General features: G+C 33.5%; 3 protein-coding genes across 8 annotated transcripts in view; 1 reads left to right on the forward strand and 2 right to left on the reverse strand.

Annotated features, from left to right (window-relative positions):
- Nucleotides 1–1,431: 1,431 nt before the first annotated feature.
- LOC125649155 (eukaryotic translation initiation factor 3 subunit K) lies at nt 1,432–6,508 on the reverse strand. 2 transcript variants are annotated; one of them, XM_048876410.2, is made up of 8 exons: nt 6,373–6,508; nt 5,757–5,855; nt 5,011–5,131; nt 4,744–4,818; nt 4,252–4,318; nt 3,017–3,094; nt 2,598–2,723; nt 1,432–1,599 (listed from the first exon to the last, which is right to left on the reverse strand). In XM_048876410.2, exons 1-8 carry the CDS (start codon nt 6,423–6,425, stop codon nt 1,556–1,558), a joined length of 663 nt encoding a protein of 220 aa, XP_048732367.1. In that variant the 5' UTR covers nt 6,426–6,508; the 3' UTR covers nt 1,432–1,555. The 2 variants fall into 2 exon arrangements, with proteins under 2 accessions (XP_048732367.1, XP_056023120.1); XM_056167145.1 differs by having other exon boundaries at nt 1,432–2,723; nt 6,373–6,490.
- On the forward strand, nt 6,494–12,498 carry LOC125649154 (tetratricopeptide repeat protein 9C-like). Its single transcript, XM_048876409.2, has 3 exons — nt 6,494–7,050; nt 10,971–11,144; nt 12,140–12,498. Exons 1-3 carry the CDS (start codon nt 6,780–6,782, stop codon nt 12,385–12,387), a joined length of 693 nt encoding a protein of 230 aa, XP_048732366.2. The 5' UTR covers nt 6,494–6,779; the 3' UTR covers nt 12,388–12,498.
- Nucleotides 12,499–12,501: 3 nt separating this feature from the next.
- Nucleotides 12,502–15,738, reverse strand: part of LOC125649153 (centrosomal protein of 128 kDa-like) — a 38,045-nt gene continuing 34,808 nt past the window's right edge. For all 5 annotated transcript variants that reach the window (XM_056167140.1, XM_056167144.1, XM_056167143.1 and 2 more), the window contains 2 exons: nt 15,311–15,418; nt 12,502–14,424 (listed from right to left, as the gene is read on the reverse strand). In XM_056167140.1, coding sequence (XP_056023115.1) covers nt 14,281–14,424; nt 15,311–15,418 — 252 coding nt within the window. In that variant the 3' untranslated portion in view covers nt 12,502–14,280. The remainder of the gene's footprint in view (nt 14,425–15,310; nt 15,419–15,738) is intronic.

The following is a 15,738-nucleotide window of genomic DNA, read 5'->3' on the forward strand; positions in this document are numbered from 1 at the left end:
CCACTTTGAGAGATGGAGGGTGAAAAACAATAAACACGTTGTACAGGACCCAAATTTCACTCAGAGAGATCAATAGTAAATTTGCTTAGTTATAAATAGAGAAAAATTAGGACCTCGAGTTCACTTCGAGAGATCCAAGTTCAAGTCATCGAAAGTTGTCTGTACATGTATAAAGAAACTTTCTTCAGAGCCATTGCTTTTCCAGTGCAGTGTGTTTTGACCACAACACCCCACCCTGTTTATGAGCCAATTTGAATGCCCTTTACTCAAGGAGGCTTTGTGGCAAGTTTAGCTGAAATTGACCTAGTAGTTCTGAAGTTTACAACTACATGTACATTATGACAATGATAAAACTGCTCATGTGAGCCCAAAACACATCTTAGGTCCCCAAAAAGTAATAACTTGGTTTTCAGGCCCGCCCACATTAACCATTTTTATCCTTTAATGAATGAAATAAAATTTCTCTCATGCACTCTTCTGATGCAAAAAATAAAAATCCAGAATTCCCGACCATGTTCTAAATACTCCCGTATGTTTGACTCACTTGGATTAACTCCTCACGTGGTTTGTACATGTACCTCACACACTGGAGTGGGCTGAAGCGAGCAGAATCGTCCAAGGATAGCCAATTGAATTAGTCTGGGTCATCCATATGTTTGCAGTTCAAATTTTGCAAATGGGCAGCAGGGTTACGTAGTTCTAAATATTTCATTACGATGGCATTAATATCTCTACAGACATGGCACAATGGTCATTCTGCTGTGGCACATTGTGAGAGGTTTTCCCCGATGCTTGTTTTGTTATGGAACTGTTTAGAATTTCTGAGTAAAATCCCTTGTCCAATAATTATATTAAAAAAAACCTTCCTTCATCTACATGTATTTTTGACAAAATTGACCAAGATCCAAGTAATTAATTTTACTTGGCCTTTTCATATTTGATTGTGTATTTGTTTAATATACTGCCTATGTAACATAGACAATATTCTCGACATAATTTTACAATGTTTGTCATAGTTTAATGGAAAGATGATGCAATACTCTACCTGTTTTAATATTCTAAATGTGTATACAATGTATTCCAGAAAAGGAATTCTCTAGTTCATTTTAGAATAAAGAGAATATAAATTTTGTGTTAAGATTAAGCACTTTACAGATCTGAATTAGATTTGGATTTCTACATTGGATTGGACTTAATGGCCGATTTGTGACAGCTTATCTCCTCATGTCTGAATTCAGTTTGGCGGTAAACAAGCATTGGATGCTGTTTATGTGAACTTTGATTAGACTTACTGTAAGGTAATAATGTTTTATAAAATTTTCTGAAGTAAAATAATTGTAAATAAAATGTAGATTCTTTTGTGACATATTTTTGCTGGTCTTGGGTTATTCTGACCCATATCATACTTAACAAAAATAACCCAAAAAATTATTAAGTTGCCCAATTTATTAATTATTTTCCTCTTTTTCAATTTTTTTTGTATTTTTACATACATGTACATATATATTTAAAATCTGACAATGTTCATGGTAAAATGTTATAAGTTACAAAGTCTCTAGCGTTTTATAGTTCGACAATTAGCCATGATGCCTGCAACACCTGAAAGAAACAAATTAACAGTTATTAACACATACATGTATCTGTTTATGTATATCACATAAAAGTTCAAATTTATTCTAGGCCAGCTATGAGGTTTCAAATTGCCAGTAACTTGCTTAGTTAACTGATATCAACTAACAAACAAAATCAGACAATATTTAAGAAATGAACATCACTTTTGAGCTGTTCATGGTCAGTATGAACGGATTTGGATTTGAGGCAAATTCTGTGAATCGCGCTAGTGATGTTCATTTCTTATATTTATATTCATTTACTAAAACATCTTTTGTTTACATTGCTTCTATTTTGTTGCATAAAACGAACTTCTAGCCTCTGTCACAGTAGTTATTGTGACGTATGTCAACACATAGACATGACGTCACATTTGATCTCACCCTGCCTTTTATCAACATTGCAAGGTGCACTGTATTTTGGAGGTAGGAGACCGCAAGATTGGGATGATAATCCACGTAAGTTTACAATCTTAATCTAAAGGTGTGACTTGCGAGATCTTTGTAACAGATGTTCTATTTTTTTCCCACCATTACACTCTCTCAGTCACGTGCTTTAAGCTAGTTCATAATCCGTTCATAGTCAATGTGAACGGATTGTGTCGCGTGCTGAAATTGGTTGGTTCATAGAGGAAAATGCGATTTGTAATATAAATATAAACTCGTGACTACTACGACTGGCTGTACCCGTGGTTGTCGTCTACTCTTAACACGATTAACGTTCATGTATGTAGTGCCTGTTCCATGGCAGGGCACTCTGCAATTGACGTGAAAGTCACAGGTCTTTCGGATAAGACCTTAAAAACAGGTATTGTGTCACGGTAAGCGTTCACGATAAAGAACCCTCACTGCTACAGATGTCAATGCCATGCATTAGTCAGAATTTGTAATACCTCACCCACAGCGGGTAACATTTCTACTTGAATAAAAAATTATCGAACATTGGAAAGAGAAAATAATGAACTAGAGCCTGATTGTAGCACTCACTATCAAACGTGATTTTCTCTGTGATGTTCTTCGTTTTGATGCTCTCCTCCTGATTGACGATAAAAACGTTTCCATCCTCCTGATGTTTCCAGCCGTATTTAGTTATCCATTGTTGGACTTGATCCTCTGCAAGAATTTATAATGCATTTATAGAAATATATTACACTTATGAGAAATAATGCATTTATAGAAATGCATTGCACTAATAATTCATTAATAAATATATATTGCATTTCAAAGACAAGAGTTTGGTTTTCACACATGAAATTCAGATCCAAGTTTCTGCCTTTTCGGCTATAAATAAGATTCTGATGTCATACATTTTTTGTACATAAAGTAACCTCCACCTACACGAAGATGTGGCATGTCAGTTTAATGGAGAGGACAGTTGAATAAAATATTTTTAAACTAAAGTTTACCTGGAATATCTCCAAGTAATTCTTTCAACACATCTGAAGGTATAGTCTGGTAGGTTGCTGCTATCACGTGACAAACAACTGAAATACAAAAATCACATGACATAAAACTGAAAGACATAACACACAAGAGACAAAACACTTGCCCTAAACACAATCCTGTGACACTATACTATACTTCCGTCATGACAGCAAATGTTTAAAACAACAGGATTCAGTGTATTTTATTGATGAATTCTGAAGCAAAGGGTCGTAAAATACATTGCACATGCCAAGTGGTCTTTTATGTCTCGGAAGTTTTGACAACATCTACTGAAGTGGTTGTCAGCCATTTTAATCAAAATTTCAATTCCATAAAACCCCTTAAATTTTCGGTTTAACACATTTTAAATAATTTAAAAGTCATGACAAAGATTAAAGATGCTGACAGACCCAAAACGATATGTTTCCTAATCAGAAAACAATGTCCCCTTATCAGAAAACAATATGTCCTCAGATCAGAAAACAATATGTCCCCGGATCAGAAAACAAGATGTCCCCGAATCAGAAAACAAGATGTCCTCAGATCAGAAAACAAGATGTCCTCGGATCAGAAAACAAGATGTCCTCGGATCAGATATTCTCCGACAGTGCACTTTCAATACCTGTCTGAAATATCATTTATTGATTATTTTACCGAGATAAATTGAAAGTTATGCACAGTGAATTCAGCTTTTTTTCATTATATTGAATATATTTCATGCCAAAATGTGTAAAAAGCTTATGTGTATAATTATTTATGATGGGTAGTGTATAGTATGAACTTGGATTCAGTTTGGCAAATATAAGATATACACCTTCTACCATTATTGCTTGTACTACAATTGGATAATCTCAATCATCATCCTTGAAGTATTTGAAATTACTAGACAAAGCTCATAAATCATCTTTAATGTTAATATACAGTATCACTTATATCAAGACTAGAAAAATACCTTTTAAGATGTTACCTTTCATCAGAATCATTGAAGGGAAAAAGGTAGGTCAGATGCAGCGGTTAGATCGCAAGATGGATGAGGCATCCAAAGATATGCCATGCAACCAAAATAGCCTTAATTTCATTTGTGGTAAGGTAAGAAGATATTTAAATGCTGTTCTTAACATGCTTCTACAGACAGCTTCCACATAAAAAAGGAGGGTCTGAATAAATATTTTGCAAAGAACTGCATTTAAACTTTTTCTTTACATAAGTCTCTTACATTTTCTTACTGAATCATCAAATCCTCTGATGTTGGATGTCAAGTCAGGATTTGTTCTCAAAGCCCCCTGTATCAACAGAAAAAAATATGAACAATTAGCTCTCATCACAATGTCCTTGTAAAGTTTAAGTTTAATACCCAGAATTCCCCGAAATGACAGGTGTCCAACTCTTAACTCTTACAATGTCCTTGAATAAGTTCAACTTGCCCATAATTTTCTAATTGACAGAAGTTTTACTTGCCCATCATTCTTTATCTGCAAGAGTTCTATTTACCCAGAATTCTCTTCTAACTGATACGAATTTTATTTACCGAAATTCCTTAATTAAACAGACAAGAGTTTTACTTACTTTGAATTCTCTTAACTAACAAGAGTTTTACATATCTAGAATTCTCTTAACTAACAAGAGTTTTACATACCTAAAATTCTCTTAACTAACAAGAGTTTTATTTATCTAGAGATCTCTTGAAGTGACAAAGAGTTTTCCTTACCCAGAATTCTCTGAACTGACAGGTTTCCAATAAGTGTGCAAGATTCATGACCTGTGCTGTTGGCTCTTCGTCGTGCTGTATAACACATGTACATAAGACATAATTAATTATTATCTCAATATCGATATAAAAAAACCCACATCTGTTCTTAGATTTATAAACAATGCTTGAACCATACTTCTGGCTATAATATGCAATACAAATACTTGTCCCTTTCAGAACATATCAAGTGATTTACAATAAGCAAAATATGCATAGTAAACTTACTCTGACTGCATCAATCAAGCATTTACACAGGGTGAAATCTGTGTGAGGCATATTTGTGAGAGCTTTGAGTAAAATCTGGCATGCCACTGTCGTCTGATAATGCATGGGGTTGAACTGGTATCTGAAAAGACATAAGTAATTGAGCATGAGGTGTATTCTATATATATGATATACATTCTACTATGGGATCTGAAAAGACATGACAAGTAATTGAGTGTGCTTGCATCCCACAAAAATTTGATGACCCCCACTCCCTCCCAAATTTGATGAGTCCTTTTGGTATATATAGATATTTTACAATTAAGAAACATAAAATAAAAATTTCAAAAAGATTACAAAATATGTTTGTTCTAACTTAATTCATTTTTTTTCATAAATGAAGGGAAAAATTATAACAAAGTTGATTTAATTACCACATAAAGATGACACAACCCTCCCCTACTGTTTTGATTTATTACTGCACCTAACAGTTTTTCCCTGACTCTCACAAAATTATAATCATAACAAACAAACATGAAAATATTTCATTGGTTACCATTGACAGAATCAAAAGTTACAGTTGATACACATGTACATTAGGGAGATAACTTATTTGTCTCTATCAATGAAAAACACTTTCAGAATGATTAAGCCAACATGTGGTCAAATAACGACTACTTTCAATGGTTCAGTCGAAAACTTGTAACCAAATCTATGCAAGTGGGTGAGTGGGAATTTGAATTTCTACACATGGACTACGGACTTACAGCTTGAGGACAGCAAGGTTAGCTTCCAAGTCGTAGGTTCCTTCCTGAGCTTGCATGAAAATGTACTTCTCCAATGTTCCCAGGTTTTCCGGGTTGTACCTAATCAATATATGAGATTTTGATGTTAACTACCACTTTCTATCCAAATACTCATTTTGTTTTAAACTAAAAAATGGCACGAGTCTTGTTTACATTATGAAGAATTGAGTGTCGTATCTCACTTGTAACTCAACAACTAACTGGTTGAAATTTAGAAATACTTTACATAAGTTAAGCATTGTAAACAACAAATGTAAAAATAAAATTTGAAAATTTTCAGTTCAAAGCGTTAATCGTGTATCTATTTGTGTTGGCATAATTTTCATAACTTGCAGGTACAGTGTTGAAGTTGGTCCATTGGAAGATATCTAATAACGCGGGCTGAAAACGAGCAAAAAATTGTAGAAGAAGAAATCAAGCTTTTCTGTCTGTAACGCTAACAGACTGTTGACGGGAAACCGATTTCGCAGTCTCGTTGCCAGCAGTTAAAGATATTGAAATATCTAATGGTCTATTTAAATGCAAATATAGTCTAAAAGATTCAACATAAGTTCCAGCAAAACGCTATGTACGTTACCTATCTATTCCTTTCAACAAAGCACCAACATTTGCTCTCATCGCTTCTGCCATGATTACGCCGATGTGACATGTGCGATATCTATGTATTTAACATGCTTGAAAGGAAACACTTCTTTCACGTTCCTTTCAAACGTTCAAAAGATGTTGATTTGGAAAACGACAATAGCGCACGCTAGGCCTAACTATTTTAATTCATTTCATATCAAATTTTAATTTTTTTAAGGATTTCATCAATGTGAAAATATAGATATCTTTAAGTTAGTGATTTATGTGACAAACACCATTGTTATGTATTAAAAAAAACAAACTTGGTTGCTCGTTTTACGACTATCAAAAGTGAAAAATCACATTGGGGACGCATTTTGTAAACCACGAAGGTGATATTAATTCATTTAATTGAACAATATGGCTACAGCGCCGTCAAAACCTACCGATGAAGATATGATAACATCAGCAGAGACGTTTAAGATGGAGGGAAATGAATTATTCAGAAGTAAAAATGTGAAAAAAGCTATTGGAAAGTACCACAGAGCTATTCTTCAATTGAAAGGTGTAGGTTCGGATGAAAAGTTGAGTGCAGTGATGGGAATGGATGGACCACCTACCAAAAAGCTTTCATTAGAACTTGAACATAAATTCAACAAATTAAAAACGGATTGTTATAATAATTTAGCAGGTAAAAAAGACAGTCACAAGCATGTAGCTTAAACAGATTGGGAACTTTTCCTTATGCGAGATCTTCTCCCTGAAAGTCAGAAACATGATTTGATATCCGTCTTTAACGAGAGTAGAAATATGTCCCAAGATATAATGTTCTATCGTTAAAGTAATAATGTCCTACGGACCTGCATGGTTTAATAGTGTCCCATATACCCACAATGTAGCAAAATAAAAATTGCACTCGGTACGTGTTTGGTAAAATCATGTCACATATATCATTAATATACAACCAAAAAAGTTACCTCCACGACTGACTTGCTATTGATTCCATTTTAATTAGCATAAAGAGAAAACTAAAACCTATGAGTTTGAATTTCGCTGTGTTCAGCTTCCATTTTACCGGAACTTGTCATTGCGTAAGCGAACAGCTCCCAAATATCGAGATATGACCTTATACGGAAAAGGTTACTGCAATCTTTACTACGCCGTTATTTTACAGGATAATTACATAGTTTCAAATAAATGCTGTAAATTAAGAAATATAACTTAAGTCAACATTACAGTGTCAAATTAAATTAATTTGAATGTTTAATATTCTTCTTTTGATGAAAATTCTTTCATTAGGCCTGAATGAAGAAAATTAATGAGATTGCACTGTCAAACAGATATTTTTTTTAGCACTGCAGAGATTATTTCTGCCTGTTCATCTTTCAATTCTATAGGTTAATTCTGTGTCCACAGAACATCATACTCTTTTTGCCTTCAAGCTCTTTGCGAAAGGTATGTTTCACTGTTTTCCATATATGGTAGTGGGCGGGTCTTCATTAAGCATTTGTTTTTGAAAACAGCAAGGTGTTCCAATGACAGTTCTTGGTAAAATGGCTGTCAATTTGAATCGAGAAAAGTGACATTTCAAAGTGTTCTGTTTACAATATTATTTTACGGGTTTTTACAGTGGTACGGACTTGCAAATAGTTGTATTCAGTTTTAGCTTTTAAATTTACGCTTTTATTCTTTGGTGAATTTAAAATCGTTTTGAAGTAATTCTGCTACATTACAGGTATATGGGAGGCATTCTAACTGGTGAGGGCCTGTCCCTAATATGTCCCATTCAACCGAGAAAAATACTGATTCAAAAGGAGTACATCTTTTCATGTTAAGATGTCCAATACTAGTACTGCAAATCTATAAACCAAAACAATTTAAGTACCGATGATTTGCATTGGGTTTCAGCCTCCTTCTCCTTTACGATATGGTAATGTTTATTATCTCCCTAAAGAGGATAATAGCATTTTAGTGAGATGATCTCGCTACAGGGAAAGTGTTCCCAACCTGTTAAAATGGCGGCCAGAATACAGGTGCTTGAGTCGTTATTATATATGAATTGGCACATATGTAAGTTAGGGCTGTTTCAGTTCCAAAAAATTTCGGGTCAGGTCGGTTTAGGATTTTTTAATGCGGATTCAGGTGTTTCGGTTCAGGTCTATATAATGTAGCTATTTTAAAAATGAAACATACAAGGTAAAATCAAAAACCTTTATTTGTAATTTATTAAAATAATTATTCGCAGAAGTGGACTTTGGTTTAGACTCGACATCCGTGGTACTAGAGAGAGCATTGTCACTTCTACACGTTTCCATTCCATACTTTCAATGTTTTGTCATTGACGATGTTGATCCTGTGGTGTACTTTAAATGTTTCTGACATATCTTACATACTGTTATTGTTTTGTCAACAATGCCATCATTTAACAATTGATTGAAATACAGCCACATTTTGGATTTCGACACCATTTTGTTTAAACAGATTTCTAATAATGATTCTATCATAAAAATCGGACCCAAACCGAAAATGGAACCGAACCCGACCCGAACAACACGACCCCTGGTTTTCGGTTATTTCGGGTACTCGTTGCAGTCCTAATGTAAATATTGAATTACTGATAATACATAAGACCAAAGCACCTGTGGGACAGAAACTAAGATTACAGTTAACCTTAAGACTAGTACTTCATAGATTAACTAGAACTGTCCCCATGGGATTAATACCCCTGGAGGGCACATTGGATGGTGGGAAATAGTGAATTTGTGTTTAAATTGAAGAATAAATGGCTTTTAGATATATCCTCTGGACAATGTCAAGATACAGTAGCGTACACATACACACCTCTTCAAAAGGGCAAAAGATATCCATAACTTCTTTGAATGTTGAAAAATCTCAATCGAAATAGCAGGTGCCCATTTTCATTATTTGTATAATATATACAGTTTTATTAAATTTGTTTTTCTGTGTTAAACATGTTAAAGGGACATGTACACTATTTTGGTGAAAAATTTTGGATGTTAATTAGTAATATGGTAGTATTTGATCAAACTTTGTACAGTGTCAATTCTCCAGGACTACTTTCCCCTATGAATATTGACGTTGTAGCGTAATGGAATATACTGAGCTGACTAGAGCTTGGTATTTGATGTGTGTGTAAAACTTAGTCATAGCAACAAACCTAAATTTAAAAACTGATGCAAAGATATATTTGAAACATCTAATCCTTTTATTTGGAAAACAAGGCATGAGCCCTGTTTAAGTTTACATGTCACTTAATTCAACTATCAACATGGCACCAAAGTTGACGGTTTCGGAGAAAAAAGTTTTTGCAACGAAAATGTTCTTACTTCTCTATGCTTGCTCGCTCCCTAAAGCTGCATGTTAAGAGTAGACCTGTATACATGTAATTGTACAGCTGCATGTTAAGAGTAGACCTGTATACATGTAATTGTTCAGCTGCATGTTAAGAGTAGACCTGTATACATGTAATTGTACAGCTGCATGGTAAGAGTAGACCTGTATACATGTAATTGTACAGCTGCATGTTAAGAGTAGACATGTACAAACTAGTCATCAATTTCATCCTCTCTGTTATGTCAATTTGGAGATATTTAACATCGGCTTAATCATGTAAATGACTATAAACTTGTACAGACTTCCATTTCGATTTAATATGTTAAGACTTAACGTAGTTCCACACTCGTGTGACGTCATAGGATTTTGCAAAGTCAATAATTTAATGATAGGAACATAAATTTTGTTGGAATCTTTTTCAATAGTTATTGTAAAAAATCTTGTTAGCCATAAAATATTTCAAACTTCTTAGTTATATTTGAATAGTCAATGATATGTTTCAAAATATTGAATCCAAGGACAATAACTCTGTTTTCATTCAACTATTTATCAAGTCCATAATGCGATAGATTTCCTTTATTTTTGACAAACAGTTTACCAAGGTGATAAGGAATCATTATCTGTGTCTTTTCATGAAATTACATACAATTTTAATTCCGAGTGATTTAAATAGCTCAGCTGTATGGTGCCAGACTTAAGTTTTTGATGGGGGTATACATAATCTGGAAGCTATAGATTTGAAATTATTAAGGAAAGGTATGGATTTTCCCCCATGAATAACTATAACAGATGTAACTCTACTAATATAAACAGAAAAAATGATATGTAAACCATGCTATAAGGAAAATGCGTCCACATTTGTTTGTTTTTAACATTTTGGGGAATAACGCTAATTCAATAATTTTCCACATATTATTCTAAAACTTGATGAACATATTGAAAATGACATGTGTTTTAGTTATTGACATGTTTCCTGATAAATAAATGCAATTCAAAAAACATTTTGTTGTTTTTATATTAAAATAACAACAAATAACTGTTTCCAATGAATGTCATAAAAATCTACATCAGGGTATATGACTTTAGTGGTGTATGTAATGAAAATTAATATGGAAACCCTGAACTGTTTTGCCTTTTTTCATTACTCTGAATGTTAATTTATTGATTCCAAACAAAAAAATGCTACCTAAATCCCAAAAATCCAGGACTAAGGACCTACCTTAAGTCATAACCTATTCTTATATTTTCTGTTTTCAGCTTGTTTACTCCAAGAGAAGGAACCAAACAACAGTAAAATAGTGGAATACTGTAATGAAGTTCTACAATGTAGTCCTGGGAATATTAAAGCGTACCACAGAAAGGGAGTGGCCCTATACCACCTAGCAAATTACGAGGAATCCATGTCATCACTCCAAAACGCAGATCAAACCGGTAATCATTTCAAATACTTAGTAGTGTCTGCCATGCCTCAATGGGAAGGACCTGTCAAATTGATGATTTTATATATTTTTTCGCAAAAGTCATAAGATTGGTTGAGAAAAACATGCACCTCCTCCAACAAATTCACCAATCGGTAATCATCCGATGAAGTGGTTGTTATAAATAAACTTCGAACCTTCGGTAAATAATGAATGTACACCCTAAACAATCAGGATTTGATCTCAAAAAAGCAGGATTTGATTATTAACCAAACTCTAAATCAAATAAACCCTTAAGAAACAAATAAATGATCAACGTCCCCATCAAAACAAAATTATCTCCCTTTTACGACTAAAGCCGTCTCAAACATGATATGTTTGTACACCTTAACAGGCAGACGTGTATATTATTATATCTTGAGTAGCCTAATCTGAAGCCACATGAGGCCAAATTGGGGATATTCATGGGAGGTCATTGACTATATAGCACCAACACTGAAAAGCTTTGCCTGTAGAACAAAGACAAGGAAAACCACCAGACTCTTTCTAAAGAAACCTAAAGATACTTCTTTAAAGTTCATTTCAATGTTTAATTACAAATGACATTTTTAGCAGAATCAGTGTGTTGTATATTTCTGATTTTTAATGGCAAATAATTTTATTTATTTGTGTAAAATAATGTCACGAAATTAGTTTTCAATCATGTTTTAATGTGAAGCACTTTAGATATTTTAATTGATTAGGGTGCTATACAAATTTCAGTATTATACTGTTGTACAAAGGCTTTTTAGGCAAACCTAACAATGACTTTCAAGGTAATGTTGTCAGAGAGCATATCCAACATTGTTCCACATTTTCTTCAGTTCTTAATTTGATTCTCATGATCTTTTGTAATATGGAGATGACATGTACTGAAAATCTATGTATGTATGATAGCTAGGTAACCATAGCAATGTTAACATGTAGTTTTCAATCCATTTACTCCTACTTGTTTCTTTTTTGTTACAGATCCCTCTACGAGGAAGTATATGCAAATGTGCAAGGATGGAATCAAAAAACAAGAAAGTGAACTGCAAGCTACTTATAAAGCTATGTTTCAAGGAACATCTAAAACAGCTGTCTCAAGTGGTGGCAATGTTAATGGTAAACAACTGTCTAAAACTGATGTGACTAGCTCCACAAATACAGAATTAAACCATCTGTCATCAGGAAACTCACCAGTGAATGATCATGCTCAAATCAAAGAAACTACTTGAAGAAGACGTAAATATGTAATAAAAAAATCTCTGGCATTCCATGATTTTCTGAGTCACTAATAAGTGCGATTCGTCCATTTTGTTCATTTGAATATTAAACAGTAAACAAATGCCTGGACTTCTGTGTCATTTTATTTATAAATAAATAAATAACTGACAATATGGAATTTGATTTTTCAAAGTAAATAATTATCACAAATCACTTCCGCACACTGCTCTCACCCTACACTTGACAGTATAGTGTACCACAACCTTCTGCTGATAAAACATGTAAACATACAATGTACATGTAAATATTACAGCAAAACTTCAGTTGCAAATTTTATAAACCTTTCCTTAACGAGGTGCATTTTGGGTGTCGGAATTGCTGAATAAAATACCCAAAATTCCCCAACATAGCGAGACACCGTTACGACGATCCTTCGAGGACTGTCAATGTGCTGTAGCCTTTGTATGTATAGAGAATGAATTTGAGTTTGTAATAACCAGATGTTCAGTATAATGGTGTTTGGTACAAACAGGTACTACTATAAATTGTCAAAGTTTAAAACTTGAACTAGAATAAAAAATAAACAAAATCCCGAGACAGTTATGCTTGAAACAATATCTTTTACCCTTACATTATTGTTTGTCCCTGTGTTCCCATATTAAATATTACCTCAAAATTTATAGAAGTAAAAAATCACCTACTATAGTACAAATAAAACCTAATGATTATCTATAATGCAATCTTGGACTTTATATACTTAGTAATGCATTACAAAAATGCTTTGTGTGGGCAACATCTATTATAAGAGTACAATGTACATGTATATGAAAATATAATATCCATAAAATAAATACAAATATAAAGATTTTAATTGTGTAAGAGTTTCAAATCTAACCATACAAAAATCAGATCTAGAAATGTACTTGCAGAAACATGCTATAAAATTAAAAAGGAATGTATTATATTGGTAAAAAAGAATTAAAAATAAAAACTTTTTTAAAATGGAATTCATCTTGCTACATCTTGGATATGTGTGTATTTACAATGGATTTGTAAAACTGTATGAAGATACAAAGGAATGGTTTTACTCAATACAGTATGTAAATAAAGGCAACATACAGTCCAGAGGAAACCACAACATCAATTCTCACAGCATGAATAATTTGTATGTTACTGTACAAACATGTAAAATAAATGCAATTATCACAGACACATTTCTTTTTTAAGTACATGCACAAAACATTGCCTTTGCTCTGTAAATATACAATTTTTAATGCATAAGACATGTACATATCTTTGCAATGGTACAGGTAAAAATAGGATTTAGTAATTTTTAAAAGAACTGAAGAAATACAGCGCTACTCAGCTCCCATTCAAAATTAATCAAAACGATTTATTGCCTTGTTGATTTCCTGGATTTACAAAGTTGTACATGTGTAACATAAATCAGAGACAATGTGCGTGTTTTAAACGCAAGATACACGGAGGTATTTACATAATACTATCCCTCTACATCTAACTCTATGTACAACAGTTATCTCCCTTGTGAACTATTAACAATAAATATACATGAAGTATTTACAAAACAACACTAAACAGCATGTTAGATCTAAATGTCATCAAGCTCTGTACATACAAATGTACCTCATCAGCTCAACATCAAGCTCTGTACATACAAATGTACCTCATTAACTCAACATTAAGCTCTGTACATACAAATGTACCTCATCAACTCAACATTAAGCTCTGTACATACAAATGTACCTCATCAACTGATGATTCAAAATGAAATATGCTTTCTCTCCTTCACATAATCAAAACTGGCATAGAAGGAGGTTTTACAAAAATAATGTGGGTCTGGCTCCACAGAAATACAGAGATGGACTAGAGTCTAGAGATGGGCACTATGAATGTGGAATCCGCCTTCCAGGGCTTTTGGATCGTGAACGGGATCTAGATCGTAAACTTGGTCCTTCCTGAATTCGAACATGGTTTTTCCTTCGTGGAGATTTTCGTAGATTAAACATGTTTTTCTCGATCTCTTCAATCTGAAGCAAGAAGAATATGATCAGAAAGCAATATAACCAACATGTTGTACATTATACTTAAAATTATAATAAGCAAATTTATTGAATCAGTTAATCTAAAGCACTTCTACTGTAAAAGGACTCTGATTTGCTGAAATCACAGCTTTCCACTGTATGAAGTTTAGTGCAGCTGCACAGCACATGTACATCTTCGCTAACCAAAGGTTTTCAGTCCAATTCGCTCCCCATAAATGCCAACTTTGAATAGCTCTATCTGCCAAAGGTTTATGGGGAGCGGAGTGGACTGAAAACCCCTGGGTAGTGAAGATGTACACGTACATGTATAATAATGAGCAGCATGTAGTGTTTATGGAAATCATCTTGTTCTTAAAAAAGTTTTATCATCGCTTTGCTACTTTAGTAAATCTATAAAAAAAAAAAAACCAGACAGATGTTAATAAATCAAATTTCTGGGATCAGTAATTTTTTTAATACAGTGTGATTTCAAATTACAAACCCATTTCATTTTTAAAAAATAAAATACTGAATATTATTAAACTCGACTAACATGTTAGCTATGATATCTAATGGTCTGGAAACCATGTGAAGGGCAGATAACTCTTATCTCTGTATTGAACTTTGTAAAAATAAATAGATAAAGTTTAACCGTTCCCTGTATTACAAGCAATCCATTCATGACTGGGATAAATCATTATTTAAATACATGATGCTCAAGCAAACCTTAGGAACAAAAACATTGATGGGTCCTGACTTGGCATGTGTCCACTACACTATAGGCAGTTTTATTTCAAAAGTGATGCCTCTCATGAGATTACGCGATAATAAATTCTTCGTGTATAATCTATAGTATTACGTTAATTAAGTCATTAACAATGTAATGTGGTACCTTGTCACCGTAGAAATTTACGGATTTGAGTTCGCTCTGTAATGCTCTCATGGTGTCTTGTAATTTGACGTATCGCTGTTCAATTCTGGCCTTCTCCTCCTGTACATCCTGTCAAAGAAATCACTACATTGTGAGTCCAGTCACTTAAAGAAATCACTACATTGTGAGTCCAGTCACTTAAAGAAATCACTACATTGTGTGTCCAGTCACTTAAAGAAATCACTACATTGTGTGTCCAGTCACTTAAAGAAATCACTACATTGTGAGTCCAGTCACTTAAAGAAATCACTACACTGTGAGTCCAGTCACCTAAAGAAATCACTACATTGTGAGTCCAGTCACTTAAAGAAATCACTACATTGTGAGTCCAGTCACTTAAAGAAATCACTACATTGTGAGTCCAGTCACTTAAAGAAATCACTACATTG

This window comes from Ostrea edulis, chromosome 5 (genome assembly GCF_947568905.1).
Source record: "Ostrea edulis chromosome 5, xbOstEdul1.1, whole genome shotgun sequence".
NCBI classification, from domain to species: Eukaryota; Metazoa; Mollusca; class Bivalvia; order Ostreida; family Ostreidae; genus Ostrea; species Ostrea edulis.